Here is an 18829-nt window from a genome sequence, read left to right on the forward strand (position 1 = left end):
GGAACTCTGCGAACGTAAACCCGCCAGCCAAGTGCTCACTGGCCGATCGCACCCCGATTCGCTCTTCTGAACGTTCCCCAACCGGCGGTGGCATACCGTCCGGATCCTCACGCACACACTCGGAAACGATGTGTGACGTAGATGAGATGTCGCTCGCAGCATCGGAGGGAGACTGGCATCCGACTCTGCCGAATCCAAACTCCACCCCCAGCGGTCGAGTTCAGAAGGAAGCAGAAGTGATGTCATCCGTGCTAACCCGGGGATACGTGGTTCCCGAGGTCGGTGCGCGGTGCAAACCGCGCCCACCCCAGGTGCCATGTTTTTCCCGGAGGTGCATGAGGAGTTGTGTAAAACTTGGAACGCTCCACTCACGGACCGTTCCAGTGAAACCAGCTCTGGCTCCCTTACTTCCCTCGATGGTGAGGCAGCCAAGGACTGCGTCGAGATCCCCCGGTTGGAACGTCCGCCTGCGGTGCACCTGTGCCGCGGACGGCTACCACCTGGGGGGGATCGACCACTCCTACCGTCCAAAGCACGTAAGACTTCGGCATCACTGGTGTCGAAAGCTTGCGATGTTGCGGGCCAGGCTGCCTCCTCTCTCTATGCCTTGGCCATCCTGCAGGTCCGCCAGGCCAGGGCGTTGAGAGGGCTCCACGAGGGTAAGGCCGACCCGGGTATAATGCAGGATCTCCGTGCCGCCGCTGACAGCGCTCTACGGGCGACTAAGGCGGCGGCACGGGCCCTGGGTCGGACGATGTCCACGGTAGTGGTCCAGGAGAGACACCCCCGGCTATACCTTGTGCAGAAGAGTGACAGCGAGGAAGTCCGCTTTCTTGATGCACTCATCTCGCAGGGTGGGTTGTTGGTAACACCGTCGAGGACTGCGCTCAGCAGTTTTTTGACGGCGAAGCAGACAGTGGCAATTAACCACATTTTTTTCACGCCGCGACTCGGCCGCCTACAGGCCTCCGAGATCTCACGTGACGTCTGCTTCCCTGCAACCCAGGACCCTTTCGACATCGGCTCCGGTTCCTGTGCCCCCACAGGTGGCACCCCGGAAGCAGAGGTCGAGGGGGAAACCTCCACCCCGTCAGCAACCTCCTCGCGAGAAGGGACACTGACGGGAAGACCCCAGGGAGAACAACATCGGGCCCGAACCTTCACAGCCACGGCTCTGATCGGTCGGTACGGGACGACTCCTGCCTCGTCACCAAAGCCGGGCCTTTGTTAGGGATTGGCGCCCACTTACTCACTGAGTTTTCTGTTCTCCCCGGGTTTACTTGCAGCCGATCGCACACTCCACTGGACTGTGCTCGGCGAACCGACCTCACACCCTGGCGAGGCGTGAGGTCGTACACATACGACAGCCGTCACCACTCTCAAACCGACAGTGCGTGCCATTGTCCCGCCAGGCAGGTAAGTAAGCGGAGCAAACCTTCCCTCCGGGGACTCCCCACGACATGGTTAGCTCCGCCAGCCGACGAACCACCCCCCGTGGGAAGGATGAAGCAGACCGTCCCCTTGGTCACCCTGTCACAGTCCCTGGGAGCTCGAGAGCTACCCACACTGTCTCGCTGGCTAATGAGGGCGGTCCGTCTTGGTTACTCGATCCAGTTCGCCAGAGACTCACCCAAGTTTCGGGGCATCATCTCTCCCTCTGTCAGAGGCAGGGACGCCTCCGTACTTCGGGTAGAGGTCACCACCCTTCTGGCAAAACAGGCATCGAGTTCGTCCCTCAAAACCAAGATGTTCAGTGGGTCACCACCCGCACTTCATCGTTCCCAAGAAAGACGGCGGGTTGCCCCCAAAGGCTGCGTACCCTGAACAGAGCACCTTCACAAGCTGCCATTCAGGGTGCTCACACAGAGGCGCGTCCTGACATCTATGAGGTGTCAGGATTGGTTCGTGGCAATCGACCTGAAGGACGCTTACTTTCATGTCTCGATCCTCCTCGACACCGGCCGTTCCCGCGGTTCGCGTGCGAGAGGCGGGCATATCAGTACAGAGTCCTCCCTTTCGGTCTGTCCCTGACCGCCCTTTCTCAATGAGAGGAGGAAGGCGAGCGGGTACTTAACTATCTCAGCGACTGGCCCATCTTGGCACACTCGCGAGATCTGTTATGTACACAAAGGGACCTGGTGCTCCGGCACCTAGGTCGATTGGGACTCCAGGTCAACCAAGAGAGGGGCAAGCTCTCCCCAGTGCAGAGCATCCTCTTTCTCGGTATGGAACTCAACTCTGTCACCATGTCGGCGCACCTGTCCGCAGTTGTGCCCAACCAGTGTTGAACTGTCTGAAATGAACATTTTAGGCAGACAGCGGTCCCCCTGAAACAATTCAGAGGCTCCTGGGACACATGGCATCCTCGCGGGTTAATACCCCTCGAGTTGATGCACATGAGACCGCTCCAACACTGGTTTCAGAGTCGAGTTCCGAGGAGAGCGTGGCACACCGGCAGCAGGCGCATGGTGATGCCGCCCTGCTGCCGACGCACCATAACCCCTAGTCTTTATGACTTTTTCGACGGACTCAGGTCCCTCTGAGCAGGTTATGAGGCAGGTCGTGGTGACGACTGAAGTCTCCCTGCAGGGGTGCGGTGTAGTGTGCAACGGGCACGCAGGTGGGGTGTTGGACGAACCCCCGCCTGCGCTGGCATATCAATTGCCAAGAGTTGTGGGCTATGCTACTTGCACTGAGCAGGCTATGGCCTCTCATGCGAGACATGCACGTGCTGTTCCGAGGACAGCACTATAGCTGTAGCGAATACAGATCGTCAGGGTGGCGTTCGCTCACAGCAGCTAAACACAACTTGCTCGACGCCTCCTCCGGTGGAGTCAACAGGTGACACTTCCCTGCAGGCCACACATCCCGGGCAAACTGAACTAGACAGCCGACGTGCTTTCTCGCCAGTTTATGCCTCGTGGAGAGTGGCGACTCCACCCCGTGCAGTCCAGCTCATTTGGAGGCTGTTCGGGTAGGCCCAGGTAAAACCTGTTCACCTCCCGTAACACCACCATTTGCCCGCTTGATAGTCCCTGCCCTCGGCACGGATATCCTTGCGCACAGCTGGCCGCGGGATGGGCGGAAGCACACCTTCCCCCCCCAGGAGCCTTCTTGTACAGACTCTGTGCAAGGTCAGGGAGCAGGAGCACCAAGTGTTATTGGTTACACCACACCGGTCTAACCGCACTTGGCTTCAGAGCCGATGCTCTGGACAGCGACTCCCCCTGAACCATTCCCCTGACAGAGGACCTGCTCTCTCAGGGGAAGGACACGTTCTGGCATCCCAGATCAGACCTCTGGAACACCCATGTCTGGTCTCTAGACGGGACGAGAAGATCCTAAGATGGCTACTCCCCCTATACGGCTGAGACCATCACCCAGGCTAGGGCCCCATCTACTAGGCGGTTACACGCCTCTAGAAGGCGCCTCTTCTCGTCCTGGTGTCTCTCTCAATGAGAAAGACCCACTGAGGTGCTAGATCAGGATTGTGTTTTCCTTCTTACGAGACTGGAGACTAACATCTCCCCTCCACACTGAATGTGTATGTAGTCGCTATTGCCACTCATCACGACTCAGTCGGTGGAAAGTTTCTAGGGCAACACGACCTGGTCACCAGGTTCCTAAGCAGCGAGAGGGCGGAATCCGCCTCATCTCCGCTCCGTACCCTCTTGGGACCCTAAGTGGTCCTGGGGAGCCTCAGGGCCCCCCAAAGAGCCCCTCGGAGGTTCCGATCTTCCTCATAGAGTAAGACGGCCCTCCTGACGGCGCTCACTTCCTTCAAGAGGGTAGGGGACCACCGAGCATCCTCCGTGTCCCCGGATTGCCTTAAACTCGGCCCTGGAAACTCTCACGTTATCTTGAGACCCAGGCCCGGATGCGTGCCCAAGAAGTTCCCACTACTCCCTCCGGGGCCAAGTGGTGAACTTGCAGGCGCTCCCCATAGGGGAGGAAGACCCAACCCGATTAGTGTTGTGTCCAGTACGTACTGGACCGCACGCAGAGCTCTGAAGCTCTGACCAGCTCCGTGTCTGTTGGAGGACAGCAGAAGGGGAAGGCTGTCTCCAAACAGAGGCTGGCGCACTGGGTCGTGGAAGGCGTTACGACGGCATTCCGATCTCAGAATCTCCCATGCCCATTGGCAGTGAGGGCTCACTCCACACGGAGTTTAGCCACCTCCTGGACACTGGCAGAAGCGCCTCTCTAGCAGACATCTGTAGAGCTGCGGGTTGGGCTATGCCCAAACACCTTCGCAAGGGTTAACAACCTTCGCGTAAACCCGGTGTCAGCCCACGTCCTGCGTGGCGACATGTAGGACTGGCATCCGGGGGGGCGTATGCCTGCGAAAGCACCTTTCCACCCTCTAACAGGTTGGGTCAGTGTGCTATTTACCTTTTCTTCTTACCCAATCACATGGCTAAGAAACTGGTACCTCACCAGCCTCCCTTCTTACCCAGACACTGGTTAAGAATAGGCATTCCATCCATCACCAAACAAGCACCCCCAGGGGGGCTGGCTGGGCAGAGCAGCCTTCCCCCTTAGGCCGGGATACCATGTGAGCTATCACAGATAGCTCTAACCGGACCTAGTGCTACCGGACGTCTGTAACACCCCCTCCGTGGGCTGTTCCGTCTGATGTATCCTCATGAGAATGGTTCCCACTCCTGGTAACCCATGAGCTTCCCCAGGTGGGCCTCCACCTCGCGGTTAACTACTCAGTCCGCACGTTCCATAGGTTCTCCTCCAAGGACGAGACCATACCTATATCCACCATATTCCTCCCCACGGGTAGGAGGTGGCCTCTGTAGCGCTTCTCTGATTAAGAGTCGCGCTTACCCGGTGTAAACTGATCCGGACGGCCTCTCGCCTATAGAGAGCTAAGGCCCCGTCCGTGAAAGTTACCGGTCAGGGCTGTACCCATCTTTCTCCAAGAAAGCTCTGGAACCCCCCGACCACCACACTGGAAGGTTACAGTCTCACAAAAGCTTCGAGATGACACGCCCAGGCTTGTTACCGTCGCTTCGCTAGAGATTGTGACGCGATACAGCGTTGTGGCGTTTTCCATAGGCAACCCCATCTGTCGTTCTCGACACAACGTCGAGAGACCGACAGAAAGGGAACGTCTTGGTTACGTATGTAACCTCAGTTCCCTGATGGAGGGAACGAGACGTTGTGTCCCTTATGCCACGAACACGTATCGTATTCTGCTGCAGTTTGAGAGGTCTCAGGCTCTTCAGAACAAAGGTAAGTGAATGCTGCACGCCGGCCTCCTTTTATACCGGATTTCCGGGGGCGGAGCCCGGCATGCAAATTGCATTCGCCAAATTTCATTGGCCTTTTCTATAGTAGTCAGAGTTGATTGGTTCTCAAGGGCGAACCCCATCTGTCGTTCTCGACACAACGTCTCGTTCCCTCCATCAGGGAACTGAGGTTACATACGTAACCAAGACGTTTTCTAACATTACTGCTAATATTGCTGTTTAAAGTGCAAAGTGGAGATTTTAGCCTCATCTAGCGGTGAGGTTGGGAATTGCAGCCAACGGCTCAGTCCACATCTCCCTTTCCAAGCACTACGGTGTCTGATTTACATATTTATGAAACACGTTCTGTAGAGTAGTATGTCTTTTAAAGGCTACTGTAGAAACAACATGAGGAATTCCATGCGAGGGGACCCGCGGTGTATGTAGTCAGAAATAGCTCATACGAAGGTCATAAAAACATAACGCTTCATTGTCTTAATTCACCTCCGAACACAGTTATTTCTGTCAATAAATGTTCCTAAAAATGACACACAGCACATTTAAGCCTGTCTCGCACTGAAGCCTGAATGACACTGGATCATGACACTGGATCCACACCGTTAGTCTGCACGCTTCTCCTCAAACGGCGAAGGCATATAGTCATTAGTTTGTAAGAGTTTGGTTATCTATTTAAATGCATCGTGAGCAGACACGTGCATGAAACAAACCTTCAGCGGTGAGGTCGGAACGCCACCAGCTGTACAGGTTGAATTCAATGAGAAGTCTGTCAAAACAACAGAAGACGGGACATGATGAACAACAGCAGGAGAAAGACGCTTGACCATTCATGACATTAGAGTCTTACATGACAAACTCTGCCAGCAGCTTCCGCACGGATGTGATGACAGCAAAGAACGGCTGCGCTCATAAGACAAGAAAAACAAATCAACAAGTGTCAATGAGAGAAAAATGTAGAAAGCAAAGTGAAATAGTTCATTGTTGACTATGAATATGAGTGCACTCACGTGTAGGAGCTTGTGTGCTGTGTCACTGATCTCACTGTGAACTCTACAGGTGGCCTGATAGTCGTACATATTCACCCTGAAAAATAACCACAACGCATACAGTCTCAACCACACCAGTCAGGATCGCCAAGAAGAAGAACCCAAGTGCAGGCAGCGGGTACAAACTCAAGACATTTTAATCAAATAAAAGACCCACCAGGGGGAAATCCAAACACTGAACAAAGACAAACTTCAAACAAATGCAAAACAAAGACTTCCCACGAGGGGGAAAAAAACGAAACTAGAAATAAGTCAGGAACAAGACAAGCTATACTGGCGATGAGTAACGCACATGACAAGACAAGCTAAACAAAACAGTATTAAATAGGGGAACTAACAGGGGGATAATAACAATAGGCATGTGTGGGGAATCAAACATTGGCGGGAAACTTAACGAGGAAACGAGATTGGCGGGGTCAAAATACGACAGGAGAGCACACGGCTATCATAACAAACAATGACTAGGCGCTTCCACACAAAACACGTGGGACTGTCATGATCCAGCCACAAGACTAGAGAACAGGGTCAGCCCGTGGCATAGGCAGTTGCCTTGGGCGCAAAATGATCACAGGGGCCCCAGACAAGAGCACAAAAGAGGCCACATGGAAACAGCCTCTTCCATCATGACGTCATTAGGATTAACTATGATTGATAATCTTAACACATTAATTATGCATGTGTAACAGAGACCAGCTAGTGTGGTCTGTGAAGGGAAACTTCACTCCCCAATTCAATAGATGTCCACAATACTTGTGTTAGATTGTGGCCTTGTGGTTAAAGAGCCTTATTCCTATTCAGAATTCATTGCATGTTTTAAGTTCAAATCCCACTCAGAGCAGCTTGCTTATGTAACCGGAACGCTCCGCACCACTCTCAGCGGGCCTCGAACCGGGTCAGTCCGGCACTCTAGAGAGGAGGCTAAAGACCGCAGTCTCTATGTCTGTCGCTAGAGAGTCCTTGAGGTCGGGAAGTGAGGTTTACATACTGCACAGCTCTACACTAGCTTGCCTCCGTTACACTTATTTAGAACCACTGATAACACTGACACATGTTGTTTTTAATTGTTTCAACTAAGTGAACTGCAAAAAGTGTTACTGTCACAGTGACTAGGTCATGTAGTTTGTAATTAGAAACATTTTTATTATAAATATTTTTTGTTATTTATTTACTTTCTATTTATGTTAATCACAAATCATGTTATATTAAAATAAATATCAATTTTGCTTAAAAAAAAAAAAAAATCTGATATTTTTATTGAAATAAAATGCTAAAAAAGCATGACAAGGTGAGGCAGGATCATGACAAACACCTTTTCACAATTACGTATTTGTATATAAACCTTCTCTCAATATCTCCAGGTCATTGAATACTACTGCTGAGGGTATTGTGCGGGTTCTGATATGATTTAGGAATAAATATTAAATGATAACTCTCATGTACCAACCTGGTAAACGATCCCATTGAAATGAGTTTGCTCATCACAGCCCCCTCGGCTTCCCCAAAGAACACCCCTGTCTGAAAGAAAGACACTAAGAACCACGAGGACACTATGCTGGACGTCCTTGAAAACAGCAAGTGTCCAACCCCTGTCAGTAAACATCACATGTATTAAACAACGCTGGGTGTTATTGCAGAAAAACATCTCTCACCAAAGACGAATCCTCACTAATGATAATGAAGCCGTTATTGTCTATTAAATAACAGCTGATGTCCTACAAAGAGGAAAAACATTTGCTTAGCATCCCTTTTACTTTCATAATCATTATTTATCTCCATTCATATTTATCAAAATAACTGCAAATTATCTTCAATAATTATAAATCTGAACTGTAATATGTGAGTTTTTAACATTACGTGTGTCATGACGTGTTAAAGGTCACATAGTCGACGGCCCTGATATATGAACAGTTTGGTTCCAATATAAGATAACTCATGTTTTTACTGTGTTCAATTGTGTTAGTTAGCTGTATTTTTTTAATTATTAAGGCTTAAATCAAAAAAGACCACCTGTACTTTGATTAATATTACTTGGAATGCACAATAAAAAACATGATTTAAGATTTTTTTTATAAAGAGGTTATCTCATTTTGGAACCAAACTCTATTTAGCATGTCAAATATCTCACAACATCGTGTTTTGTAGACGCACACTGCATGAACGAGACTAGATTTTCCTCAGATTTTGGGAATTTCTTCAAACCTGACAGGAAGTGAAATCTGATGTTCTGATAGGTTTATTTTATAATTGACATTGTTTGTGTCTGGTTTATTCCTGGTGTAAAGCAAATATACTGATACAACACTCACATCATTATCGCAGCTGATGGAACACTTGCCATCCAGAGCGGCACACTGCAACATAACCTCAACACTGTAAACATGAAGAACACAAAATCTACATTTCACATGATGATGAAGATGATGTGTGTATGAACCTGTCTGCTGGCAGTCCAGAACTTCCTCTGAAAGAACTCCATTTTCATCTGAATTCCCACAGCTGCAACACAATAAAACACAACCACAGGCTGTAGATTTGTACAGGTGTGTCCTGTTTGTGTGTTATTTACACATTTCTTTTAGGTGTCTTGGGATGTCTGTGTGCTGCTGTGCGTTAATCTGTGTGTAATAATCAGAATGTACGTGGTATATGGGTTCATATTTCTAACGCACTCTTAAAATAACCCCAAAAATATTGCGGCGCTGACTTAAGAGCAGGTTTCAGTCGGTCAGTGCCGCGGTCTTTTTCAGTAGCAACTCGCCAACAATGCGCCTGAACACACATCGCATTTTCAGACCAGCACGCCCACAGGTGCACAGATGCATGTGCTTTATCAAACAACGTGCCGCAGGATGTGAAAATGAAAAATGCGTGGGGCAGAAACTAGCAAAAATCAACATGTTTCTGTTTTTCATCTTGTTAACCAGAGCCATTGAGAGAGAGTTCTGTCAACTGAAGTCTAAAACACTGAAGCGTCACGTGATTCATGGAGCCTTCAGATAGATCCAGGAACTTATGTTTTCTCTTCAAATGCTTCATTTCTTTCATATTTTTATTCATTAAATGGCTTTCGTCTTTAAATTGGGTTGAAGTTGACCTCAGTCGGTCTGTTTAGTCGAAGCTCCATGAATAACTAGGAACATCTGGGAACTATTGAGAGGCTCCATGAACCGCCACTACTGTGAAAAAACTGTTCCATTTGAGTCAACGGAGTTGACGCGACGCTCGCTCTCAATAACTCTGTTGTAAACGTACTCTGACTCGGTCGAAAAAACAATCATTTAGTCATTTAGCAGGAGCTTTCATCCAATCTAAACTTCTAATTCAGCTAGGGCTCGTATACTCTCACTTTCATGCTCAGCCAGAGGCACAATCGAGACACAAACAAGACAAAAATGTTTAGTAAGAATGTCATTTTTTGCAGTGTGACTATTTCAATATTTTTTCGAGAAGACACAAAGGAGAACTCGATATGCTTCTCACAGACAGTTTAAGTTATTCAGCATCTCACACAACATACAAAATACTGAATTAAGTTCTCTTTCACGTCTTCTTACTCTTGAGCAGACATACCACACAAAATGATGCCAAAATGCCGATATTAGCAAGTGTCCTTGTAAAAGTAATCCATTTTGTCTTCAGTGAACGTAAAAAAAACGCACGTGTAACAGTATATTGTAGGGCAGTTGTTCTCAAACTTTTTCATTGTAAGGCCCACTTTGTGAAGAGTGCATTGCTTTGCGGCCCCCCAAATAATGACTTGTAATCTCAAATTTAGAATTTTTATTAAACCAAAAACATGTTCAGTTACACAATGCTGGAACATCAATTCTTTTGGTTGGTGTCAGGTCTCGGGTTTAACTTTCTTCTTTCTTCCTGGCAATCTCCACGCAGCTGTTTTCACTTACACTCTCGCGCACCTGTTTGTTATTTCCTCATTATCTTTCGACTCCTTATAGTCAGCCTCTGCTTTCCTTTCCATTGCCAGTGTGTTGATTCTTGCACGTTAACCACTAGTCCCCTTGTCTTGTTGTGTTTCTAATACTCTTCCCTCCAGTTGCATTGCTGGTGGTTTCTTGTACGCAGGCTGATCGTCTCGTCGCTGCCTTCCTTTTGGATTACCCGATTTGGATTACATCTGCTGTCCACTCTACTACGGTTCTGCTTAATTCCCTTGGATGACGTTCGCACCTCGCCTCGTTCAAACACTCCTACTTGGCGCGACTTCACAGAGCCTACCCTCCGAAAACCGGGTGAATAACCCACCGCTGTACGATGGTGAGCCAACACTCTGCAGAGCATTCATCACACAATGTGAGGTTATGTTTTCTCTTCAGCCCCGCACTTACGCCTCAGAGAAATCCAAGGTGGCATTCGTGGTATCTCTGCTGACGGGACGGACTCGCGAATGGGGAGCGGCCATGTGGGAGGCACAGGGTTGTTATCGGCATGACTTCCAGGACTTCAAGATGGAGATGATTAAGGTCTTCGACCGCTCAGTTTTCGGCACAGAGGCTTCTCGTCGCCTTGCGTCACTACGGCAGGGCAGAAGGTCAGTCACGGACTATTCCATTGAGTTTCGTACACTAGCTGCCACTTGCTCCTGGAATTCCGAGGCACTCATCACCTCCGGTAACCATAGGGAGGAGCTTACATTTTTTATTATTAAATCTTCTGTAGCTCCTATTATTTTGGGCCACCCGTGGCTCTCTTTAGACAATCCTGTCATCAACTGGACAGAGAACCTTATCACTGGGTGGAGCGTGTACTGTCACGCTCATTGTCTTGGTTCTGCTTATTCTGTAGTTTCTTCTTCTCTGTTGCAGGATGAAGAACTCGACCTGATTGGAGTTCCGGAGGTATATAACGGCCTGCAGGCGGTTTTTAGCAAGTCATGGGCCACGTCTCTTCCTCCTCATCGTCCTTATGACTGTGCCATTGAGCTTCTCCCAGGCACTTCTCCACGGCGTGGTCGGCTTTTCTCCTTGTCTGCCCCAGAGCGGACAGCCATGGAGAAATATTTGAGTGATTCTCTGGCCGCCGGTGTTATTCGTCCCTCCTCGTCTCCGGCCGGTGCGGGATTTTTCTTTGTGAAGAAAAAGGACGGCTCTTTGCGTCCCTGCATAGATTATCGAGGTCTGAACGACGTAACTGTTAAAAATCGGTATCCTTTGCCGCTTATGTCGTCTGCCTTTGAGTTATTGCAGGGCGCAAAGTTCTTCACAAAGCTGGATCTCCGCAACGCTTACCATCTGGTCCGGATAAGAGAGGGGGACGAATGGAAGACAGGGTTTAATACACCCACGGGGCATTTTGAATATCTGGTCATGCCTTTTGGACTTTCAAACGCCCCGGCTGTCTTCCAGGCACTCGTCAATGACGTGCTCCGTGATATGATCAATAAGTTCATATTTGTGTACCTGGATGACATTTTAATCTTCTCTTCTTCCCTCCAGGTACACATTCAGCATGTCAGACGGGTGCTTCACCGACTGCTAGAGAATCAGCTGTTCGTTAAAGCGGAGAAGTGTGAATTTCACCGCCAGTCAGTTTCGTTCTTGGGACACATCGTTTCGTCTGAGGGGATACTTATGGACCCAGAAAAGGTTAGAGCCGTCTCCAACTGGCCGACACCCGATTCCCGCAAGGCTTTACAACAGTTCCTGGGTTTCGCCAATTTTTATCGGCGTTTCATCAGGAACTTCGGGCGGGTGGCGGCCCCTCTCACTGCGTTAACTTCCACCAACGTTAAATTTGCCTGGTTGCCGGCTGCACAGGTAGCTTTTGAGGAGCTGAAGAGCAGCTTTGTTTCCTCACCCATTCTTGTTACTCCGGACCCGGCACGGCAGTTCGTGGTGGAGGTTGACGCATCTGAGGTGGGAATTGGGGCGGTTCTCTCCCAGGTTTCCCCTCATGACAATAAGTTGCATCCATGCGCTTTCTTTTCCCATCGATTGTCTCCCGCAGAACGAAACTATGATGTCGGCAATCGAGAGCTGCTGGCTGTACGCTTGGCTCTGGAGGAGTGGCGCCATTGGCTAGAGGCAACTACCATTCCTTTCATCGTGTGGACCGACCACAAGAACCTGGAATATATTCGGACCGCTAAACGGCTGAATTCCAGACAGGCTCGCTGGGCTCTCTTCTTCGGGCGCTTTGATTTCATTCTTTCCTATCGTCCGGGCTCCAAGAATGGATGCCTTGTCGCGGTGCTTTACTTCCCAGGGTGACTCATCTCCTCCCGATACCATCCTGCCTTCGGGGTGTGTGCTGGGGGGAGTCACCTGGGGAATCGAACACCGTGTCAGACGGGGCCTGAATGGAGTCGAGGTTCCCCGAGAGTGTCCGGCGAGCCTCCTTTTTGTTCATGAGTCGGTCCGCGCGGCCGTTCTCCGTTGGTGCCACTCATCCAGACTCACTTGCCATCCCGGTATCAGGAGGTCACTGGCTGTCGTCCGTCAGCGATTCTGGTGGCCGGGCATGGCGGAGGACGTCGACCGTTTCGTGAAGGCGTGCTCGGTCTGTGCCCAAAGCAAGTCACTCAACGTACCTCCTTCTGGGCTGCTCCAACCGCTTCCTGTCCCCTCCCACCCATGGTCCCATATTGCCCTGGATTTTGTGGTTGGTCTCCCTAATTCCAGTGGCAATACGGTAGTCCTTACGGTAGTGGACCGTTTATCCAAAGCGGTACACTTCCTGGCTCTCCCTAAACTTCCCTCAGCGAAGGAGACAGCCCAGACTGTCGTTGATCACGTCTTCCGGCTTCACGGTCTTCCGGAGGATGTGGTCTCTGATAGGGGGCCTCAGTTCGTTTCTTGCTTTTGGCGCGAATTCTGCCGACAGATTGGTGCTACCCCTAGTCTGTCATCGGGGTTTCACCCTCAGTCTAATGGCCAGTCTGAGCGCGCCAATCAGGAACTGGGTCGAATGCTCCGCTGCCTGGCTTCACACAACCCTTCTTCTTGGAGTCAGCAGCTTACGTGGGCTGAGTATGCTCACAACTCGTTGCCGGTATCATCTACTGGAATGTCTCCTTTTATGTGCTGCCTCGGTTACCAACCTCCTTTGTTTTCTTCCCAGGCTCCCGAAGCTGCGGTTCCCTCGGTCAAAGCGTTCATTCGCCGTTGCCGCCTTACCTGGAGAAGGGCCAGGGAGGCACTGCTACGGGCCAGGGACCGTACCAAGCGCATTGCTGACCGCCACCGGAGAGAGGCTACCAGGTACATCTGTGGACAACGGGTGTGGCTCTCTACGAGGGACCTCCCTTTGATCCAGAGGGGCTGCGGCCTGTAGCTTTTGCTAGCTGTAAGCAGACTCCTTAAGGTAGGCAATGTGCTTTTCTTTGACATGCTTCTTTCCTTTCTGTGTTGGTGCATATCCCTTGGTAAGCTCGGTCAATGGCCTTACAATAGCTGAATAATTGGCAATAAATCTGCGATAATATCCACAGAACTCAAGAAATGATCTCAGAGCCTTTAAGTTGGTTGGCTGGGGCCAATTAGTCACAGCTGCTACCTTCTCCGTTGCTACACCTTCTTTAGACACAATGTGTCCAACATACTTAACACGGGGCAAGCAGAACTGACACTTATCCAGTGACACCTTTAACCCAGCCTCTTCCAGACGATCCAAGACTTTAAGAAGTCTTTCTTCGTGTTCCTCCAACGACCTCCCAAAGACTATTACATCATCCAAATACACTAGGACTTGTAGCAGATTCATATCCCCAATGGCTTTCTCCATAAGTCGTTGAAAAGTTGCGGGAGCTCCCATGATTCCTTGTGGCATACGTTCAAATTGGTAAAAACCCAGTGGGCAGATGAAAGCAGTCTTTTCCTTGTCTTCATTGGCCATGGCTATCTGGTAATAACCACTACGCAAATCAAGGACAGAAAACCACTGACTACCTGCTAGACAGTCCAGAGCCTCATCAATCTTGGGAGTTGTGTATTGGTCTGGCACTGTTCTTGTATTAAGGGTCCTGTAATCGATACACATCCTAACAGCTCCGTTCTTCTTTCTTGCAATGACTATTGGGGATGCGTATGGACTGCGCGACTCACTGATAATACCTGCAGCATGCAGCTCTTGTAGATGCTTTCTTACATCATCTATGTCAGCGGGTGTGATCCTTCTAGAGCGCTCCCGAAAGGGTCTTGTATCAGAAAGGCGGATTGTATACTCTACTCCTTTAGCAAGTCCTACATCCCACTCATGACTGGAAAAAACATTTGTCCTTTTGCTCAGCCGTTCACGCAATCTTTCCTTCCACTCCTCTGAAATCGGCGAATCCCCGAAGTTAAACAAGCTGGGGTCAATTGTCTTGTCACACCCCTCATTCACAGACATGGGGTTTACTGGATCAGCAGGGAACAAGTGACCCATAACAGTTCCCACAGGTATGACCACCTCCTTCAGGGACTCATTCTGTACAGGCACAACAAAGTTATTGTTTTTCAGTATATCAGCTGGGACTACTACAGACTGCACCAGAACTCCTGCTGGCATTGAAGTTAGAGAGAAGGCATCCATCATCAGTATCTCATGTCCTAATGGCTCCGTTGCTTCCACTTCACCCTTTACACAGCAACTAGTCATAGGTGGGAGATGTAAAGGGTCTGAACCTGACAACTTCACAGATCCAACAGCATCATATTCCCCACCGGTGGCGTCAAGAGCCAGAGAGTAAGGTTTCACTTTAATACCCATCGTATGTGTGATATCAGTTCCAGTTGACTCTTTACACAATTGGGCCAAACGTGTGAACAAGCTGGCATTGGTGCCAAGGATCACAGGAGTCTGATCTGGGCTCTTTGGGCCAGGACAAATCAGGGCCAGTACAGAAATGGCCTCAGAGTTTCCAGTAATCTTCTCTGGGAATTCAACAGTAACCACAGCATATCCAAGGTATGGGTAGCTAGAGTCGCTCAGACCCCACACAGCTAACCCGGACACTGGGTGAATGGGGACCTCGGATAAATATTTATTGAACCAGTTTTTAAAGACTATGGTCACTTGAGAGCCACTATCTAGTAAGGCATTGCATGGATGGCCATTTATGCACAAATGTACAGTGTAGGGGGGACCTATAAGTCCTGCTGGAATCTGTTTTTCAACCTCAGCATGAACGGCACTCTTTTTTGCTGAACAGACAGTGGTGCTCGTTTCAGGCGCTGCGTGTGATCCTTTTTGTCCACTCTTCATTTTCCGATTTGACCGAATCAATTTCTGAATTACTAGATTCTTGTTTTCAGTGTTTTGGCATTTTGTTGCTATGTGCCCTTCTTCTCCACAGTGGTAACAAAAATACTCCTCGGTCTCGTTACATTGTTTGTTTTTACCAGCCGATGATTGTCTGGCAGTAGAGGCATTAAGTGTAAGGGTTGAGGTGTCAACTTTCCGACTTTCCTTGTGAGCAACTTTCTGCTGGAGACTTTTCACTTGTCTTTTCAAGGCAGCAATTTCTCCATCCCGTTGGGTGTCCCAGGAGGATCCTACAGTATCTTGATTGCTTTTATGATCTATCACTGTCTGCGATTGAGAATTGACCACCATTGTTGCAAACTGAGACTTTAACTCTTTTAATTCAGCTTTTAGGGTCAGAACTTCCTTATGCTTACCCTCCATATCCACATTAGTACAAGCCTTATGCACTCTTGCAGTCAACTTTGCACGAGAAGATTCGTATTCTTCTTCAGTACGAATTTCACTTAACAGATCCAAGAAGCTGGGTGGTTTGGTCTTCCTTTCTCGAAGTCTCAGCTGGAACAGCATCATGTCAGCATTAACCCCCCCTCGGAGCAGTTGTTCAAGACGGACTTTATCTCTGAAGTCACTGGGTATGCCCCCTCTCTGTACTACTTTATTCAGGGCATGTTCCAGCCTTCTTAGAAATTCCGATACTTTCTCCCCTGTCTGTTGCTGCAATAAACGGAAGGCAAAATAAAGATCATCACCTGACTCTGCAGATCCAAAAGCTTGCTCAAGAGCGTTTAAGTACTCTTCTGGAGTGACCTCAGCATCAGCACCACGCACAGCTTTGATTATTTCCAATGCAGGGCCTCGTACGCTTTCAATAACTCTCCTCTTCTTTTCTTTTGCAGGGTAGTCACTCTCCTCTACCATCAGCCAGGCCTGCTCTATCCAGTGTTCAAACGGTTCCTCACCAGCAGGAGTAGGTATAGTGCCAGAAAATACTCTCAATCGTCGTTAGCCTCCACTCTCACCGATTTTGCCTGTTTTTTGTAACAGATCTCCAACAGCCCGAATAATAGCATCAGGGGCGCTCCTTTCAGTAGGAGGAGGGGTCAACAAAGCTTGTACTTTTCTGCTGAATTCTCCTGAATCTGTTGCATCCACACTAGAAACAATAATGTGCCAGGGTGTTGTTCCGACAGCAGGTATTACCTCAGGGGGCAGTTGTTTGGGATCTTTTTTCTCTTTGCATTCACATAGAACTAAGAAGCTATTAAGTTTGTCTTTGTACATCCTGCCTCTTACACGCACACGTCCAAGACATTTTATGGACTCCATAGTGTCTTCAATATGTGCTGTCTCCAAATCATCAGGTATGACAATCATCAGAGCGTATTCTTCTTGTAGTGCTTCTCCCTTGCACCAACCCCTGAGCTCTTCTCTAAGCTGCTGCATTATGACCCTGTACTTTTGGTTCTCTCTATCAACTTTTCACAAGATTTTTATTTTTTACGATCCCAGCGGAGCCTCCATTTATGTAGCGCCCTACTCCCTTAATGTAAAATTGGAATGGGCCCTGGGTTCTTTAAATTTTAGATCTCTCTACTATCTGCTAGATATTAAGCTCTCTGTATTAACAAACCCTTTTTTTATTACTATGGGATACCCTCAAGTATAGCAACTGCAAATCTACAATTAAAACCACATACAATAGAATACCCAAACAGGATTTAATAAACAATGTATAACATAAATAATAAAGCAGATAAATTACAATACACGTACTTCAGCACAACCCTTGTAGTCAGTGAATACCAAAACAATACTTTGAAGGTGCACAACCCTCCTCTAACTGTTAGGAGGCTGTTAAATAAAAATAGTTATCCGTTTACATTAGCTCAGCAAGATTCAAAACCTTAATAACAGATATACACACACGTCTATTCTCTCAAATTCAACCTCATCAAGTTCCTGTAAATGTCCCAGTAGTCACTCAATGTTCAAAAAGGCAATAGAAATAATAAAGTAAATGTTGCAGGCCTGATTTGACGCTGGCGTGCGATGAGGCAGAAACAAAGTGCCGCTTCACTCCATGAGCAAACATAAACAAATGGTGGTTACCTTTGCCGAAGGAAGTGCAGGCCGTACACTTAACGAAGTATCCGCAGCACGAGAGCAACAAGGTCAAAACTCCCACAGCGGTTCCACACACATGTCCCGGAAGCCAGGGGAACCACGGAGAATCTCTGGTATATCCGGGCGCTATCTGGATAATTATCTCCCCAGAACATCCAGTAAGAGACCCGATACACTTTGGTTTTTCACTTCAGCGAACTCGAATGTCTCTCACTTCCTTCTCAGCTCCGTTTCGTAAGAAGCAGAGGCAATTACAAATGATGTTAAGATGACACGGGAGAAATTGCTATCTCCTACATCTTACATAAATGTTATACCAAAAGTTAAGCAGCTATCTTGTCGACAACCGTAAGATTGGCACCATTTTCATTACATTCCCGCATCTCTCTTGACCCCGCCCTCCAAACAGTTCAACCAATCCTGACATTCAACAGCAGGTACGTAAATTAAAGCAACAGTACAATGTCTTTATAAACTTACGCTAAACAAACTTTCTCTTCATTGTAACCACTCAAAGGAACATTGACATATTTAAACCTTGGAAACAAACAATGTATATTGAAAATAAAGGAAAATAAATAATTGTTTGTTAAAACCTCAAAGTATTAAAAGTATCGCCAAACTCAGGGCTGCATACATAAACATGTCCTATTCTCGAAAATAAAATAAATATGTTCTGGCTCTGTATTTGTTTAAAAAAGTGTGAAACGCCTCTGTGTGTCCTACTGTAACCACACATCAGGAGCAGCAGGTGACGCACATCACGCAATTAGGAAATCCTCCGGGAGGCTAGACCGACTTATTTCAGTTCGCTTCTTAGACTTTTGAGACTGCGTGCTTTGAACAACAAGTCCTCGTTTTTAAGTCCGCGACCTTAAAGGATGGAGCCCCTTAATTGGGACACAGTCGTTAAGAACGGTGTGTTTAAATGCACTTCCTCCTGAGATGCCAAATCTTAAAAAGTCCAAAATGTGCTACATTCAACACAAAAGTAATTTGGGCGGCCTATGATGAGTCTTATAATGCGATTTGATCGCTCAGTCCAAGAAACTTCATGTTATTTACAACGTTATAATCAGCAGTGCATTGCACAGCCACAGGTAATCGGTCTAGGCACGCGATAGGTCGCATTCTAAAACATGTTTTGTGCCCTTGAAAGGAGGCTAACTGTAGGAAGGGTACCAGGTGAGCAGTTGT

At 48.4% G+C, this 18829-nt stretch overlaps 1 protein-coding gene across 1 annotated transcript in view; it reads right to left on the reverse strand.

Moving 5' to 3' along the window:
- Positions 1-18829, reverse strand: part of cacna2d3a (calcium channel, voltage-dependent, alpha 2/delta subunit 3a) — a 97464-nt gene that overhangs the window by 3847 nt on the left and 74788 nt on the right. The window contains 7 exon segments of the mRNA XM_056729754.1: positions 5969-6024; positions 6106-6158; positions 6266-6341; positions 7749-7819; positions 7954-8016; positions 8611-8655; positions 8739-8800. Of these exon segments, the coding sequence (XP_056585732.1) occupies positions 5969-6024; positions 6106-6158; positions 6266-6341; positions 7749-7819; positions 7954-8016; positions 8611-8655; positions 8739-8800 (426 nt within the window).

The sequence above is a fragment of the Triplophysa dalaica genome, chromosome 18 (genome assembly GCF_015846415.1).
Source record: "Triplophysa dalaica isolate WHDGS20190420 chromosome 18, ASM1584641v1, whole genome shotgun sequence".
Classification (NCBI taxonomy): Eukaryota; Metazoa; Chordata; class Actinopteri; order Cypriniformes; family Nemacheilidae; genus Triplophysa; species Triplophysa dalaica.